Source organism: Hyla sarda, chromosome 10, assembly GCF_029499605.1.
Source record: "Hyla sarda isolate aHylSar1 chromosome 10, aHylSar1.hap1, whole genome shotgun sequence".
NCBI lineage: Eukaryota > Metazoa > Chordata > Amphibia > Anura > Hylidae > Hyla > Hyla sarda.
This window is the reverse complement of record NC_079198.1, coordinates 133256372-133274525: the sequence shown is the minus strand read 5'-3', so window position 1 is coordinate 133274525 and position 18154 is coordinate 133256372. Positions and strand designations below refer to the sequence as shown.

At 42.8% G+C, this 18154-nt stretch overlaps 1 protein-coding gene across 1 annotated transcript in view; it reads left to right on the top strand.

Annotated features, from left to right (window-relative positions):
• The first annotated feature begins 10094 nt into the window (after positions 1-10094).
• The window catches only part of LOC130293278 (nicotinamide N-methyltransferase-like), a 45323-nt gene continuing 37263 nt past the window's right edge, over positions 10095-18154 (top strand). Inside the window, exon 1 of the mRNA XM_056541782.1 lies at positions 10095-10245. Within this exon, the coding sequence (XP_056397757.1) occupies positions 10095-10245 (151 nt within the window). The remainder of the gene's footprint in view (positions 10246-18154) is intronic.

Below are 18154 nucleotides of genomic sequence, written 5' to 3'. Positions count from 1 at the left end.
ATCACCCTCTGCCCCCCCTCCCCATTCCCACTTCTTCTGGAGTTCCTGCTGTAGATGAAGTAACCCGGGATTTCTCTGTTATCTGGAAGGAGACTCAAAAGTCGCTGCTACTGGCCTCATCTCGTATGAAGAGACATGCGGATAAGAAGAGAAGAACTCCTTCTGTCTTCGCTCCAAGGGACAAAGTGTGGCTCTCTGCCAAATATATCCGGTTTCGTGTTCCTAGCTACAAGCTGGGTCCACTTTACCTTGGACCATTTAAAGTCAAAAGTCAAATCAATTCTGTCTCCTGCAAACTTCATCTTCCTCCTTCTCTTCGTATTCCTAACTCCTTTCATGTTTCCCTTCTCAAACCTCTCGTTCTTAACCGCTTTTCCCCCAAGGTCACCCTGCTCCTGTCTCTGGCTCCACTGATGTCTTCACGATAAGAGAAATCCTCGCCTCCAGGGTGGTCAGAGGTAAAAAAAAAATTCTCGTTGACTGGGAGAATTGTGGCCCCGAAGAGAGGTCTTGGGAGCCCGAGGACAATATCCTCGACAAGGAGCTCATCCATAGGTTCCTGGGCTCCAAAAAGAGGGGGAGACCAAAGGGGGGGGTACTGTTATGCCGAGCGCTCCGGGTCCCTGCTCCTCCCCGGAGCGCTCGCTGCGTTCTTCTCTGTGCAGCACCCCGGTCAGACCCGCTGACCGGGAGCGCTGCACTGGTATCACCGGCGGGGATGCGATCCGCGTAGCGGGACGCGACCGCCCGCGGGTCTCATCCCAATCTCCTCACCTGCCCCGTCCTCTTGCGGTTCTGTCCCGGCGCGCGCGGCCCCGCTCTCTAGGGTGTCCTTCACCCATCGAATCTGGGTGTGGGCGTGAAGGACAGGCCTCTTAGTAGTAGTGTTTTTTCAGATTCTTTCAGATGGTATGATGATAGATTAATAATCTGCATCTCATTAGTTTTTATATCATTATCCTGGGCATTCGAGGTATCATAAGCCCCCATATGGGGTTCGTCATTAATTGCTAAACCTATAGAAGGTGAGGTGGAAACGGGGTTAGACTGAATACCGTAGTACTCGTCTGGTTCATCCCTCCCACTGTCTGTATCGGGCCTACTTGACCCTGTTGTGCCCCTAAAAAAGAAGACATGTTCATTTGACCATTGGTAACTGTAGGAGCTTGATAATTGTTGGTGGAGGGTAATTGTGTCCTCATTGCTTGACCAGTATTTGTCACTGGGACAGTAACTTGCATTGGCATCGATACATTTTGAGAGTTTGATGGTGTCATTGACAGAGGTATCGTGATATTGTGATTGGGTGAGGGTGCAGAGAATTGTCCAGATGTATGCGTATTGCCACATGTTGTGGAAGTGGATGTTGTTCTTCCTGATTGTGTTTTTTTGTATGTTTTTTTAACTGCTCCCCTATATTTTACTCCTTTAAATTTCATTTTAGTGCCTAAGTCAGATATACTGCCTGAGTCAGACTGAAAATCTTCAGTTCCTGATGTATCCGACTCGGTCACTGTTTGTGTTCTCGGTCCACTCCACGTGTCACGTTCCTCTGTTTTTCTTTATATGTGTATATCCTCCCTGTTGCAAAGTCAGTGTAGTCTCGGATATATTTATTGTGCTTTCTTTGTTTTAGTTCACTTTCATAGGATTCAAAAAATTTTTGCAGTTTTTGTTCCAAATTAGCAAACTCGGGATTATTGGAAAAGCCTTGAACCTTTTGTATTTCTGATTCTATTTGCTTAGTGATTTTAACTAGAAAACTTATTTCGTATTCAAGCAAGTAGCTAATAATCCTCAGGGAATTCTCCGTCTGGAGGGTCTCCCACCCTCTAATGAAAGCTTTGTCTTCTTTATGTGCGTGCGGCACCAGAGACGATCTCAACCCTCTATATACAATCCGTTGCTGATAATACATTTCTAGACTAGCAACTTCCCACCAAGATTGGGTGTATTGCTTCTATGTTTCATTTCAGTTCCTAAACGCTTGGAATATATCTACTTGAGTCAGTGGTAAAGTATTAGTAGAGAAGACATGTGATGCTTCACTAGTAGCAACCTCTGCATTTATCGCTTGTGACAAGAAGCCAGATATTCTGGCTAATACGGGACAGATTGGCAGATTTTAACTGCCATACAGGTTCCAGTCAGATCAAAAAATTGTTCCAGTAGGTCTCAGGATCAATAATTTTTCAAGATGACCTATAATGATCTACCGGATATGTCTATAATATCCGCAACATCCAAAGACATGATTCTGCAAATTAATATTTCTACATACAGCGTGTGATTGCTTTAGTAATATTTATATAACTGTGTTATATTTGTTATGTATTGTTCCTTGGCCACGTTGTTTTCTTTGGCCAATCTTTCCTTTGTTGTAAATTTCTAAAAAAAAAATCCAATAAAAATTATCTAAACCAAATCCAATCCCCTTATAGGAAGGTGACCCCTTCCGGGGAAAAATACCCTAAACTAAAGACCCACCTAAAATATAGCTTTTATTAGTTCCATTTAAAAGATTTATTTTTGATTCAAACACAAAGATTAAAATCGTCAGCTAGTGTGGTGAGGCACTTCCAGTTTAAGTCCACTAGGTGGTGCTATTATATAGATCTCAACTTGTGATGCCGGTTAGCATCAAGATAAAAAAAATTGGCGCAAACCCCGACAAAAAGAGCTGTAATGCTGGGCCAATGCATTGAGTTAAGTGTGGGTGTTCAAGGTGCCAAGAACAATAAGTAGATCATAACTAACAATATTTTCATATCATGATCACCGGACCCATCACCTGGTTGGGAAATGTCTTTACACGGCCGTCATCTGAACTCAGACAAATATTTACTGTATATACTCGAGTATAAGCCGAGTTTTTCAGCACAATGTTTCGTGCTGAAAACACCCCCCTCGGCTTATACTCGAGTGAACTCTCCACCCTCAGCGGTCTTCAACCTGTGGACCTCCAGATGTTGCAGAACTACAACTCCCAGCATGCCTGTGCATCGTCGTCAAGGCAACATTACTATTCCGGGCCCGAAGCGCGGAGAAGAGCCCCCCGGTGAAGATGGATAGCCCGTAACTATCCCTCCCACCGGACCCTTCAGCATGGATGGCCCATACCAGATCACCCTTCCTTCCCGCCGAAGGGAGGTGAGTACAAAACTAAAGGGGGTGGGGGTGGGGACTGGATGATGACGAAGGCCGCAGTGGTCTTCAACCTGCGGACCTCCAGATGTTTCAAAACTACAACTCCCAGCATGCTGGGAGTTGTAGTTTTGCAACATCTGGAGGTCCACAGGTTGAAGACCACTGAGGTAGGCAGTGTGCCCCCACAGACATACAGACTCCAGCCATATACAGCCGATGGCTGTCCGGGCATGCTGGGAGTTGTAGTTTTGAAACATCTGGAGGTCCGCAGGTTGAAGACCACTGTCATTGACAGGCGGTGATGATGAAGGGGAGGAGGGGGGAGGTGTGGGATGATTACAGATGATGATGATGATGATGATGAAGGGGTGTGTGGGATGATGACAGGGGGATGATGACAGGCGGTGATGATGAAGGGGGGTGTTGGATGATGACAAGGGGATGATGACAGGCGGTGATGATGAAAGGGGGTGTGGGATGATGACAGGGGCATGATAACAGGTGGTGATGATGAAAGGGGGTGTGGGATGATGACAGGGGGATGATAACAGGTGGTGATGATGAAAGGGGGTGTGGGATGATGACAGGGGGATGATGACAGGCGGTGATGATGAAGGGGGGGTGTGGGATGATGACAGGGGGATGATGACAGGCGGTGATGATGAAAGGGGGTGTGGGATGATGACAGGGGGATGATGACAGGCGGTGATGATGAAGGGGGTGACTGGGATGATGACAGGGGGATGATGACAGGTGGTGATGATGAAAGGGGGTGTAGGATGATGACAGGGGGATGATAACAGGTGGTGATGATGAAAGGGGGTGTGGGATGATGACAGGGGGATGATAACAGGTGGTGATGATGAAAGGGGGTGTGGGATGATGACAGGGGGATGATGACAGGCGGTGATGATGAAGGGGGGGTGTGGGATGATGACAGGGGGGTGATGACAGGCGGTGATGATGAAAGGGGGTGTGGGATGATGACAGGGGGATGATGACAGGCGGTGATGATGAAGGGGGTGTGTGGGATGATGACAGGGGGATGATGACAGGTGGTGATGATGAAAGGGGGTGTAGGATGATGACAGGGGGATTATGACAGGCGGTGATGATGAAGGGGGGGTGTGGGATGATGACAGGGGGATGATGACAGGCGGTGATGATGAAAGGGGGTGTGGGATGATGACAGGGGGATGATGACAGGCGGTGATGATGAAGGGGGGTGTGGGATGATTACAGGGGGATGATGACAGGCGGTGATGATGAAGGGGGGATGATGACAGAATAATGATGAAGGGGGATGATGACAGGCGGTGATGATGAAGGGGGTTGTGGGATGATGACAGGCGGTGATGATGAAGGGGGGTGTGGGATGATGACAGGGGGATGGTGATGAGGATGTTAATGACGGGGGATGATGATGAGGGTGTTAATGACGGGGGATGATGATGAGGGTGTTAATGACGGGGGTGTGGATGATGACAGGCGGTGATGATGAAGGGGACCTCTGCAAAGATAACGTATACAATACGGTACCGGGACACCACATATCCATAGTCAGAGAAGAAAGAAACTTTTGCACTGTGTTGGGAGCAGAACTACTGAGCATGCGGTGAGTGCCGGAGTTCCCTTCTATTTATATTTGCTATTATTTTTCTGCCCCTTGCTTGGATAGTATGTTGAATTGTTCCTCACTTAGCTGCTCCAGCCAATCCCAGGGTGTCTAGTTTCTAGATGTGGCTCTGTGGTGTGGTTCATACTGCATATATAAATAAATTAATAAGATATGAGTATATCAAGATTAGTAATAAAGCAGTACAGGCTTTTTTTTTTTTTAAATCACATTTTTTTCTACATTTTTTCACATTTTATTAACACTTATTATTATTTTTTACTATCATACACATAATTCAGTGGAGTACACATCTATGCTCCACTGAATTATGCCTATGTCTGTCAGTTTTACACTGACAGGCATAGTATAGCAGATCATACTCTACCTCAGGTAGAGTTGATCAGAGAAGGTGAGTGGAGCTCCGCCAGCTATGTTAACATGTCAGACATCTGCGATTGCACTGCAGGTGGACCGATGTGTGTCTGTAGACACCCTCAATACTTCAAATGTTGTGATCAGAATTGATCTTAGCATCTGAAGAGTTAATGGTGGACATTAATGGGATTGATAATATCCACCATTATCCATGAGGTCCCGGTTCTGATCACGCAATGTGGTTTTCGCAGAGCCACGTGACATACATGTGTGCGCTAAGTCCCAGGGCACAGCAATGTACATGTAAGTCATGTGTCCTCTAGAGATAAGGAAAAAGCAATAATAGCACTGCTCATCTTGTGAACCTCTAAATGACCATGGAGTTAGGAAAAGTCTTTACACGGCCGTCATCTGAACTCAGACAAATATTTAGTTGAACAAAGTTAAATATGGGGAAGTGTATTTTGGTTTAAGGCAAAGTTCTAGCAAACTTTCAAACTCTCATTAGTGACAAATGATATTACACTCCTGAGGCTGGCCCTAAAAACCAAAAATGTAGAGGAAATATTTATATTGGCCACGTGGCTGATGTGGTATAAAGTATCAGATTCTGGGAAATTTTGTTGTTGAAGTTACAGATGCAGGGATAAGGGGGCAGTGAGTGCATAAGAGTAAATCATTGATTAAGGTACATAAAACATAGAGTTGTAAATGGTACTTACCATATATACTCGAGTATAAGCCAACCCGAATATAAGCCGAGGCCCCTAATTTCACCCCAAAAACCCAGGAAAAGTTATTGACTCAAGTATAAGCCTAGGGTGGGAAATACATCATCCCCCCTGTCATCATCCAGACACCCGTCATTAACACCCCCGTCATCATCACCCTGTCATCATCACCCTGTCATTATCACCCCCTGTCATCATCACCCTGTCATTTTCACCCCCTTCATCATCACCGCTTGTCAATCCCCTCAGTGGTCTTCAACCTGCGGACCTCCAGATGTTTCAAAACTACAACTCCCAGCATGCCTGGACAGCCATCGGCTGGACAGCCACGCATTGCTGTATTGCATGCTGAAGGAATAAACCTTCTTTTTATTTTCTTAATACATCCGTGTCCAAGCGGTTTTATTTTACCAAGTTCTTGGAAACATACACATATGTGTTATGGACTACATCTGGTACGGAGGTGAGCGCCCACAGAAGCACTTCTCTTTTTTCTCGGGACCACGGGACCGATACTCTTCAATTTACCATATATGACGCACTACTATGTATTATCTATGGTAACAGTTGATGACAGGTTCCCTTTAAATTTGTGTTTGCATTGCCACATTGTAAAAGTAATATCTTTGTTTTGTTTTTATTGAGCTTCCTAAAGGACTGTGTTGGTAAAATTTTAAAGCGCATTGTAAGTCCTTGCGGGCAGTGTCCTCTCTCCCGTCATTTACTCTTGGTCACATTCATTGTACTTGCATTTGTGCTATGTATTTTAACCCTTATCATATGTACAGTGTCCTGGAACCAAAGGAGCCATGAAAAGAAATAATAATAATAATAATTAAAAAAATAATAGCTACATGGTGATCCCAGCTCTCCATATTTTATAGTTTTTGTTGAGGCCTTTGCAAATTTCCAAGAGTATTGAAGAGGGCTTTATGAGACACAGCAGAAAGGCCTTTTTTTTTTTATCATAGTGAGTGTTAGAACTTCCCAAATATAAGTGATTTTTTCCATTAAGCAAACCTTAAGTTACACTAGTGTATTGTTTCTATTGCTGCTCCCAATTTTTATTTTTGTTGCAGCACTATGTAATGGCATAGCAGAGAGGAGTATGTGCTGTGCTGTGATTGACCAGAGAAATAAGGGAAAGGAAACACTTGTGTGTAACAGCCCAGCTCTGGTCCAGACTTTTAAAGTGGAGACAATGAAAAATAACTGTGGAGGGAACTCTCATTGGCTCAATAACACGAGCGAGAGCATTAAAAATCACTTTGTCGCTACTTAGAAGGATTAATCACGATACTCCAGCCCCGTGGTTGTCACCCGGCTGTTTCTGAGCTGGCACCGCGGCATGCAGCTCAAACAGGTGGGTGGCGAATACAAGATTGCGGGGGTCCCCAGCAGTGAGACATCTTATCCCCTATCCTTTGGATAGGGAATAAGATGTCTCAGGACCGGAGTACCCCTTTAAAGGGGTACTCTGGTTAAAATATATATAAAAAACCGCTAAAGGAAAAAATTTAACTTGCGGATTTTTCGCCAAAACCTTTTCCCCTCCTGAAAAGAACTATTCTATAGGAGACCGTGAATTATTGGCCATCAAGTTGGCACTCGAAGAGTGGAGGCATCTTCTGGAAGGGTCCCTTCATCCCATCATCATCTACACGGACCATAAAAACTTGTCCTATCTCCAGTCCGCCCAGCGGTTAAATCCTCGCCAGGCTAGGTCATTGTTTTGTCATTGTTTCAATTTTCAGATTCATTTTCGCCCGGCGGACAAGAATATCAGGGCAGATGTTCTATCACGTTTCACCGATGTCTCAGAATCTGAAGTCTTTCCTTAACACATCATACCTCCAGAATGCCTGATCACCTCTGCTCCTGCTTCTCTAGTGCCAATTCCTCCAGGAAAAACGTATTTTCCTCCACGTCTTCGCCTCCAAACTCTCAAATGGGGTCATTCCTTTCACCTGGCTGGTCATGCTGGAATCAAAAAGTCCATACTGTTAATTATCAGACATTATTGGTGGCCCTCTCTGGAGAAAGATGTGACGGATTTCGTACGGGCCTGTACAGTGTGCGCACGTGACAAAACTCCACGCCAAAAGCCGGCGGATCTTCTCCTTCCTCTGCCTGTACCTGAACTACCCTGGTCCCATATAGGTATGGACTTTATCACTGATCTTCCTGTATCTCATGGCAACACTGTCATTTAGGTGTTCGTGGATTGTTTTTCCAAAATGGCTCATTTTGTCCCGCTTCCAGGTCTTCCTTCTGCGCCTCAATTGGCTAAACAATTTTTTCTCCACATTTTTCGTCTCCACGGACTTCCCACGCATATTGTGTCTGATAGAGGCGTTCAATTTGCTTCAAAATTTTGGAGAGCACTTTGTAGTCAATTAAAAATCAAATAAAATTTCTCTTCCTCCTAACATCCGCAATCCAAGTGGAAAGAGTAAACCAGATCCTTGGTGACTACCTTCGACATTTTGTCTCGTCCCATCAAGACGATTGGGTTGATCTTCTGCCCTGGGCTGAATTCTCGTATAACTTCAAAAATCCCTGCCGTGGACGAATTGACTCAAGACTTCTCCTCCATCTGGAAAGAGACCCAAAAATCGCTCCTATTGGCCTCATCTCGCATGAAGAGACATGCTGACATCTTTTCCCCTGGTGACGAAGTCTGGCTCTCTGCCAAATACATCTGTTTCCGTGTCCCTAGCTACAAGCTTGGTCCTCGGTACCTCGGGCCATTTAAAATCAAATGTCAAATCAATTCTGTCTCTTACAAGCTCCATCTTCCTTCTTCTCTCCGTATTCCTAACTCTTTCCATGTTTCTCTTCTCAAACCTCTCATACTTAACCGCTTTTCTCCCAAGGTCACTGTTCCTGCTCCTGTTTCTGGCTCCTCTGATGTCTTCTCCGTCAAGGAGATCCTCGCCTCCAAGGTCGTCCGAGGTAAAAGATTTTTTTTAATTGATTGGGAGAATTTTGGGCCTGAACAGAGGTCCTGGGAGCCTGAGGTCAATATTTTGGACAAGGATCTTATCCACAAATTCCTTTGTTCCAAAAAGAGGGGGAGTCCTAAGGGGGGGGGGTACTGTAACGCAGAGCGCTCCGGGTCCCTCTCCTCTTCCGGAGCGCTCGCGGCGTTCATCTCTTTCCTGCAGCGCCCTGGTCAGACTGGCTGACCGGGAGCGCTGCTCTGATTCCTCCGGCAGGGATGCGATCCACGTAGCGGGACATGCCCGCCCGCGGGTCATATCCCGTTCTGATTACCTGCCCCGTCCTCTGTCTGCTCATCCCCGGTGCGCGGTCCCGATCTCTAAGGCGCGCGCGCGCCGGGTCTCTTAGATTTAAAGGGCCAGTGCACCATTAATTGATGCCTGGACCAATCTGTTCTAATTACTGTGAAAAGTATATAAACCCACTCCGCCTTCCTGTCCTTGCCGGATCTTGTTGCCCTAGTTCCCTGAGAAAGCATTCTGTGTGTTCCCAAGCCTGTGTATCCAGACCTTTGCTGTTGCCCCTGACTACGAACCTTTGCCACCTGCCTTGACCTCTTGCTACATCCGACCTTGCCTTCGCCTTGTCCTGGTGTACTACGCCTATCTCAGCTGTTAGTGAGGTCGAGTCGCTATTGGGGGATACGACCTGGGAGTTACCGCCGCAGCAAGTCCATCCTGCCTTGCGGCGGCCTCTGGTGAAAACCAGTAACTTCTTAGAACCGGTCCCCTGGTAAGGCCCACGCCATCACCTCACTAACACAGAGGATCCACTACCCGCTTCCAGTCCGGTTACTGACAACATGACCCAGTAAGCTCCTTAAGCAATTATACATTAAAACCGTACATCATGTGAAGCGGGAAAGGTCCTATACATAAAAATTTCCTATACATTAAATATATTAACATAAGTTGTATGAGGCGACCAGGGGTCAGCCCTACAGGGGAGCCACATGGAAATGGAGGGACTCTAGCTGAGGGGACTCCAGACAGGGACAGGACAAGGTCCTGTACCGGGACATCACATTACTTTTACAGTTAAGCAGATTTAAAGATGTATGAAATATATTTATGATAAGACTTAATCCTATGACTGACTTGGGAACCTATGTGGTAAGGAATTCTTATTAACATACTTTGTATGCTAATTCCTAGTAGTTATGTAAAGACCTGTAGCTCCGGTGTAGAGACAGTCACCTGTCTGTGATAGAAGATAACGTGATGGATTCTGGTTCACGTAAGATCTATCATGAACATGGATTTGATTCCAGACAATTCTTGGAGCATTATGTCTCAGACAAAGCTGACAAAGCCCATGGAGAGGATTCTTTAAAATTTCCCATTGAAAATCTTACAAAGATCTTTACAGAGGGTGTGTATACTATTTATTTATTTTATTATTATACAAAGTTTTTGCCCCTACAGCACAGCACCTCTTTCTAAACTTTTTTCCCACTATAATCCCATAGTTGTTGATAAGACAAGAATTTCACAAGAGTTGTGTGTATATATGTTGGTGTAGAGCTGTGTGTATATGTTGGTGTAGAGCTACGTGTATATATTGGTGTAGAGTTGTGTGTATATGTTGGTGAAGAGTTGTGTGTATATGTTGGTGCAGAGCTGTGTGTATATGTTGGTGTAGAGTTGTGTGTATATGTTGGTGCAGAGCTGTGTGTATATGTTGTGTAGAGCTGTGTGTATATGTTGGTGTAGAGCTGTGTGTATATGTTGTGTAGAGCTGTGTGTATATGTTGGTGTAGAGTTGTGTGTATATGTTGTGTAGAGCTGTGTGTATATATTGGTGTAGAGTTGTGTGTATATGTTGGTGAAGAGTTGTGTGTATATGTTGGTGCAGAGCCGTGTGTATATGTTGGTGTAGAGCTGTGTGTATATGTTGGTGTAGAGCTGTATGTATATGTTGGTGTAGAGTTGTGTCTATATGTTGGTGTAGAGCTGTGTGTATATGTTGGTGTAGAGCTGTGTGTATATGTTGGTCTAGAAATGTGTATATATGTTGGTATAGAGCTGTGTGTATATATGTTGGTGTAGAGCTGTGTCTATATGTTGGTGTAGAGCTGTGTGTATATGTTGGTCTAGAAATGTGTGTATATGTTGGTGCAGAGCTATGTGTATATGTTGGTGAAGAGCTGTGTACATATGTTGGTGTAGAGCTTTGTGTATATGTTGGTGCAGAGCTGTGTGTATATGTTGGTGTATAGTTGTGTATATATGTTGGTGTAGAGCTGTGTGTATATGTTGGTGTAGAGCTGTGTGTATATGTTGGTGCAGAGCTGTGTGTATATGTTGGTGTAGAGCTGTATGTATATATGATGGTGTAGAGCTGTGTGTATATGTTGGTGTAGAGCTGTGTGTATATGTAGGTCTAGAAATGTGTGTATATGTTGGTGCAGAGCTGTGTGTATATGTTGGTGTAGAGATGTGTGTATATGTTGGTGAAGAGCTGTGTACATATGTTGGTGTAGAGCTATGTGTATATGTTGATGCAGAGCTGTGTGTATATGTTGGTGCAGAGCTGTGGGTATATGATGATGTAGAATTGTGTGTATATGTAGGTGTTTAGTTGTGTGTGTATATGTTGGTGCAGAGCTGTGGGTATATGTTGATGTAGAGTTGTGTGTATATGTTGGTGTATAGTTGTGTGTTTATATGTTGGTGCAGAGCTGTGTGTATATCTTGTGTACAGCTGTGTGTATATGTTGGCATAGAGTTGTGTATATATGTTGGTGTAGAGCTGTGTTTATATATGTTGGTGTAGAGCTGTGTGTATATATGTTGGTATAGAGCTGTGTGTATATGTTGGTGTAGAGTTGTGTGTATATGTTGGTGCAGTGCTGTGTATGTATGTTGGTGTTTGAGTTGTTTGTATATGTTGGTGTAGAGCTGTGTGTATATGTTGGTGTAGAGCTCTGTGCATATGTTGGTATAGAGCTGTGTGTATATGTTGAAGCAGAGCTGTGTGTATATGTTGGTGTAGAGCTGTGTCTATATATGTTGGTGTAGAGTTGTGTGTATATATGTTGGTGCAGAGCTGTGTCTATATATGTTGGTGTAGAGTTGTGTGTATATGTTGGTGCAGAGCTGTATGTCTATGTTGGTGCAGAATTGTGTGTATATGTTGGTGTAGAGTTGTGTGTATATGTTGGTGCAGAGCTGTGTGTATATGTTGGTGCAGAGCTGTGTATATATGTTGGTATAGAGTTGTGTGTATAAGTTGGTGTAGAGCTGTATGTATATGTTGGTGTAGAGCTGTGTGTGTATGTTGGTGCAGAGCTGTGTATATATGTTGGTATAGAGTTGAGTATATATGTTGGTATAGAGTTGTGTGTATAAGTTGGTGTAGAGCTGTATGTATATGTTGGTGTAGAGCTGTATGTATATATGTTGGTGTACAGCTGTGTGTATATGTTGGTGTAGAGTTGTGTGTATATGTTGGTGCAGAGCTGTATGTATATGTTGGTGTAGAGCTGTATGTATATGTTGGTGTAGAGTTGTGTATATATGTTGGTGTAGAGTTGTGTGTATATGTTGGTGTAGAGCTGTGTGTATATGTTGGTGCAGAGCTGTGTGTATATGTTGGTGTAGAGCTGTATGTATATATGTTGGTGTAGAGATGTGTGTATATGTTGGTGTAGAGCTGTGTGTATATGTTGGTCTAGAAATGTGTGTATATGTTGGTGCAGAGCTGTGTGTATATGTTGGTGTAGAGATGTGTGTATATGTTGGTGAAGAGCTGTGTACATATGTTGATGTAGAGCTATGTGTATATGTTGGTGCAGAGCTGTGTGTATATGTTCGTGTATAGTTGTGTGTGTATAAGTTGGTGCAGAGCTGTGTGTATATCTTGTGTAGAGCTGTGTGTATATGTTGGCGTAGAGTTGTGTATATATGTTGGTGTAGAGCTGTGTGTATATATGTTGGTGTAGAGCTGTGTATATATGTTGGTGTAGAGCTGTGTGTATATGTTGGTGCAGTGCTGTGTGTATATGTTGGTGTAGAGTTGTGTGTATATGTTGGTGTAGAGCTGTGTGTATATGTTGGTGCAGAGCTGTGTATATATGTTGGTGTAGAGTTGTGTGTATATATGTTGGTGCAGAGCTGTGTGTATATGTTGGTGTAGAGTTGTGGGTATATGTTGGTGCAGAGCTGTATGTATATGTTGGTGCAGAGCTGTATGTATATGTTGGTGTAGAGTTGTGTGTATATGTTGGTGCAGAGCTGTATGTATATATTGGTGTAGAGCTGTATTTATATATGTTGTTGTCAAGTTGTGTGTATATGTTGGTGTAGAGCTGTGTGTATATATGTTGGTGTAGAGTTGTGTGTATATGTTGGTGTAGAGCTGTGTGTATATGTTGGTTTAGAGCTGTGTGTATATGTTGGTGTAGAGTTGTGTATATATGTTGGTGGAGAGTTGTGTGTATATGTTGGTGTAGAGTTGTGTGTATATATGTTGGTGCAGAGCTGTGTGTATATGTTGGTGTAGAGTTGTGTGCATATATGTTGGTGTAGAGCTGTGTGTATATGTTAGTGTAGAGCTGTATGTATATGTTGGTGTAGAGCTGTGTGTATATGTTGGTTTAGAGCTGTATGTATATGTTGGTGTAGAGCTGTGTGTATATGTTGGTGCAGAGTTTTGTGTATATATGTTGGTGTAGATCTGTGTGTATATATGTTGGTGTAGAGCTGTGTGTATATATGGTGGTGTTTAGCTGTGTGTATATGTTGATGTAGAGTTGTGTGTATATGTTAGTGCAGAGCTGTGTGTATACATGGTGGTCCAGAGTTTTGTGTATATATGTTGGTGTAGATCTGTGTGTATATATGGTGGTGTAGAGCTGTGTGTATATGTTGGTGCAGAGCTGTGTGTATATATGGTGGTGTTTAGCTGTGTGTATGTGTTGATGTAGAGCTGTGTGTATATGTTAGTGCAGAGCTGTGTGTATACATGGTGGTCAAGAGTTTTGTGTGTATATGTTGGTGCAGAGCTGTGTGTATATGCTGTGTAGAGCTGTGTGTATATGTTGGTGCAGAGCTGTGTGTATATGCTGTGTAGAGCTGTGTATATATGTTGGTGTAGAGCTGTGTGTATATGTTAGTGTAGAGTTGTGTGTATATGTTGGTGTAGAGCTGTGTGTATATGTTGGTGTAGAGTTGTGTGTATATGTTGGTGTAGAGTTGTGTGCATATATGTTGGTGTAGAGCTGTGTGTATATGCTGTGTAGAGCTGTGTGTATATGTTGGTGTAGTGCTGTGTGTATATGTTGGTGTATAGCTGTGTGTATATGTTGGTGTAGAGCTGTGTGTATATGTTTGTGTAGAGTTGTGTATATATGTTGGTGCAGAGCTGTGTGAATTTGTTGGTGCAGAGCTGTGTATATATGTTGGTGCAGAGCTAGGTGTATTTGTTGATGTAGAGTTGTGTGTATATGTTGGTGTAGAGCTGTATGTGTATGTTGGTGCAGAGTTGTGTGTATATAGGTTGGTGTAGAGCTGTGTGTATATGTTGTGTAGAGTTGTGTGTATATGTTGGTGTATAGCTGTGTGTATATGTTGGTGTAGAGTTTTGTGTATAAGTTGGTGCAGAGCTGTGTGTATATGTTGTTGCAGAGCTGTGTGTATATATGTTGGTGTAGAGCTGTGTGTATATGTTGTTGCAGAACTGTGTGTATATATGTTGGTGTAGAGATGTGTGTAAATGTTGGTTTAGAGATGTGTGTATATATGTTGGTGCAGAGCTGTGTGTATATATGTTCATACAGAGCTGTGTATATATGTTGTTGTACAGCTGTGTGTATATGTTGTTGTATAGCTGTGTGTATATTTTGGTGCAGAGCTGTGTGTATATTTTGGTGCAGAGCTGACTGTACATTTGTTTGTGTAGAGCTGTGTGTAAATGTTGGTGCAGAGCTGTGTGTATATATGTTTGTGCAGAGCTGTGTATATATGTTGGTGCAGAGCTGTGTGTATATGTAAGTGCAGAGCTGTGTGTATATACTGGTGAAGAGATGTGTGTATATGTTGGTATAGAGCTGTGTGTATATGTTGTTACAGAGCTGTGAGTATATGTTGGTGCAGAGCTGTTTGTATATGTGGGTGCAGAGCTGTTTGTATATGTTGGTGAAGAGCTCTGCGTATATGTTGGTGTAGAGTTGTATGTATATGTTGGTGTAGTGCTCTGTGTATATGTTGGTGTAGAGTTGTATGTATATGTTGTTGTAGAGCTGTGTGTATATGTTGGTGCAGAGCTGGGTGTATATGTTGGGGCAGAGCTGTGTGTATATGTTGGTGTAGAGCTGTGTGTATATGTTTGTACAGAGCTGTGTGTATATATGTTCATACAGAGCTGTGTATATATGTTGTTGTACAGCTGTGTGTATATGTTGGTGCAGAGCTGTGTGTATATTTTGGTGCAGAGCTGTGTGTATATGTTGGTGCAGAGCTGTTTGTACATATGTTTGTGTAGAGCTGTGTGTAAATGTTGGTGCAGAGCTGTGTGTATATATGTTTGTGCAGAGCTGTGTATATATGTTGGTGCAGAGCTGTGTGTATATGTAAGTGCAGTGCTGTGTGTATATACTGGTGTAGAGATGTGTGTATATGTTGGTGTAGAGCTGTGTGTATATGTTGTTACAGAGCTGTGTGTATGTGTTGGTGTAGAGTTGTGTGTATATATGTTGGTGTAGAGCTCTGTGTATATGTTGGTGTAGATATGTATGTATATGTTGGTGTAGAGCTCTGTGTATATGTTGGTGTAGAGTTGTATGTATATGTTGGTGTAGTGCTCTGTGTATATGTTGGTGTAGATATGTATGTATATGTTGGTGTAGAGCTGTATGTATATGTTGGTGTAGTGCTCTGTGTATATGTTGGTGTACAGTTGTCTGTATATGTTTTTGTAGAGCTGTGTGTATATGCTGGTGCAGAGCTTGGTGTATATGTTGGGGAAGAGCTGTGTGTATATGTTGGTGTAGAGCTGCGTGTATATGTTGGGGCAAAGCTGTGTGTATATGTTGGTGTAGAGCTGTGTGTATATGTTGGTGTAGAGTTGTGTGTATATGTTGGTGTAGAGCTGTATGTATATGTTGGTACAGAGCTGTGTGTGTATATGTTCATACAGAGCTGTGTATATATGTTGTTGTACAGCTGTGTGTATATGTTGGTGTAGAGCTGTGTGTATATGTTGGTGTAGAGCTGTGTGTATATGTTGGTACAGAGCTGTGTGTGTATATGTTCATACAGAGCTGTGTATATATGTTGGTGTAGAGCTGTGTGTATATGTTGGTGTAGAGTTGTGTGTATATGTTGGTGTAGAGCTGTATGTATATGTTGGTATAGAGCTGTGTGTATATGTTGGTGTAGAGCTGTATGCATATGTTGGTATAGAGCTGTATGTATATATGTTGTTGTGAAGCTGTGTGTATATGTTTGTACAGAGCTGTGTGTATATATGTTCATACAGAGCTGTGTATATATGTTGTTGTACAGCTGTGTGTATATGTTGGTGCAGAGCTGTGTGTATATTTTGGTGCAGAGCTGTGTGTATATGTTGGTGCAGAGCTGATTGTAAATGTTGGTGCAGAGCTGTGTGTATATATGTTTGTGCAGAGCTGTGTATATATGTTGGTGCAGAGCTGTGTGTATATGTAAGTGCAGAGCTGTGTGTATATACTGGTGTAGAGATGTGTGTATATGTTGGTGTAGAGCTGTGTGTATATGTTGTTGCAGAGCTGTGTGTATATGTTGGTGTAGAGTTGTATGTATATATGTTGGTGTAGAGTTGTGATTATATGTTGGTGTAGAGTTGTGTGTATATGTTGGTGTAGAGCTGTGTGTATATGTTGGTGCAGAGCTGTGTGTATATGTTGGTGTAGAGCTGTATGTATATATGTTGGTGTAGAGATGTGTGTATATGTTGGTGTAGAGCTGTGTGTATATGTTGGTCTAGAAATGTGTGTATATGTTGGTGCAGAGCTGTGTGTATATATTGGTGTAGAGATGTGTGTATATGTTGGTGAAGAGCTGTGTACATATGTTGATGTAGAGCTATGTGTATATGTTGGTGCAGAGCTGTGTGTATATGTTCGTGTATAGTTGTGTGTGTATATGTTGGTGCAGAGCTGTGTGTATATCTTGTGTAGAGCTGTGTGTATATGTTGGCGTAGAGTTGTGTATATATGTTGGTGTAGAGCTGTGTGTATATATGTTGGTGTAGAGCTGTGTATATATGTTGGTGTAGAGCTGTGTGTATATGTTGGTGCAGTGCTGTGTGTATATGTTGGTGTAGAGTTGTGTGTATATGTTGGTGTAGAGCTGTGTGTATATGTTGGTTTAGAGCTGTGTGTATATGTTGGTGCAGAGCTGTGTATATATGTTGGTGTAGAGTTGTGTGTATATATGTTGGTGCAGAGCTGTGTGTATATGTTGGTGTAGAGTTGTGGGTATATGTTGGTGCAGAGCTGTATGTATATATTGGTGTAGAGCTGTATTTATATATGTTGTTGTCGAGTTGTGTGTATATGTTGGTGTAGAGCTGTGTGTATATATGTTGGTGTAGAGTTGTGTGTATATGTGGGTTTAGAGCTGTGTGTATATGTTGGTGTAGAGTTGTGTATATATGTTGGTGGAGAGTTGTGTGTATATGTTGGTGTAGAGTTGTGTGTATATATGTTGGTGCAGAGCTGTGTGTATATGTTGGTGTAGAGTTGTGTGCATATATGTTGGTGTAGAGCTGTGTGTATATGTTAGTGTAGAGCTGTATGTATATGTTGGTGTAGAGCTGTGTGTACATGTTGGTTTAGAGCTGTATGTATATGTTGGTGTAGAGCTGTGTGTATATGTTGGTGCAGAGTTTTGTGTATATATGTTGGTGTAGATCTGTGTGTATATATGGTGGTGTAGAGCTGTGTGTATATGTTGGTTCAGAGCTGTGTGTATATATGGTGGTGTTTAGCTGTGTGTATATGTTGATGTAGAGCTGTGTGTATATGTTAGTGCAGAGCTGTGTGTATATGTTAGTGCAGAGCTGTGTGTATACATGGTGGTCCAGAGTTTTGTGTGTATATGTTGGTGCAGAGCTGTGTGTATATGCTGTGTAAAGCTGTGTGTATATGTTGGTGCAGAGCTGTGTGTATATGCTGTGTAGAGCTGTGTATATATGTTGGTGTAGAGCTGTGTGTATATGTTAGTGTAGAGTTGTGTGTATATGTTGGTGTAGAGCTGTGTGTATATGTTGGTGTAGAGTTGTGTGTATATGTTGGTGA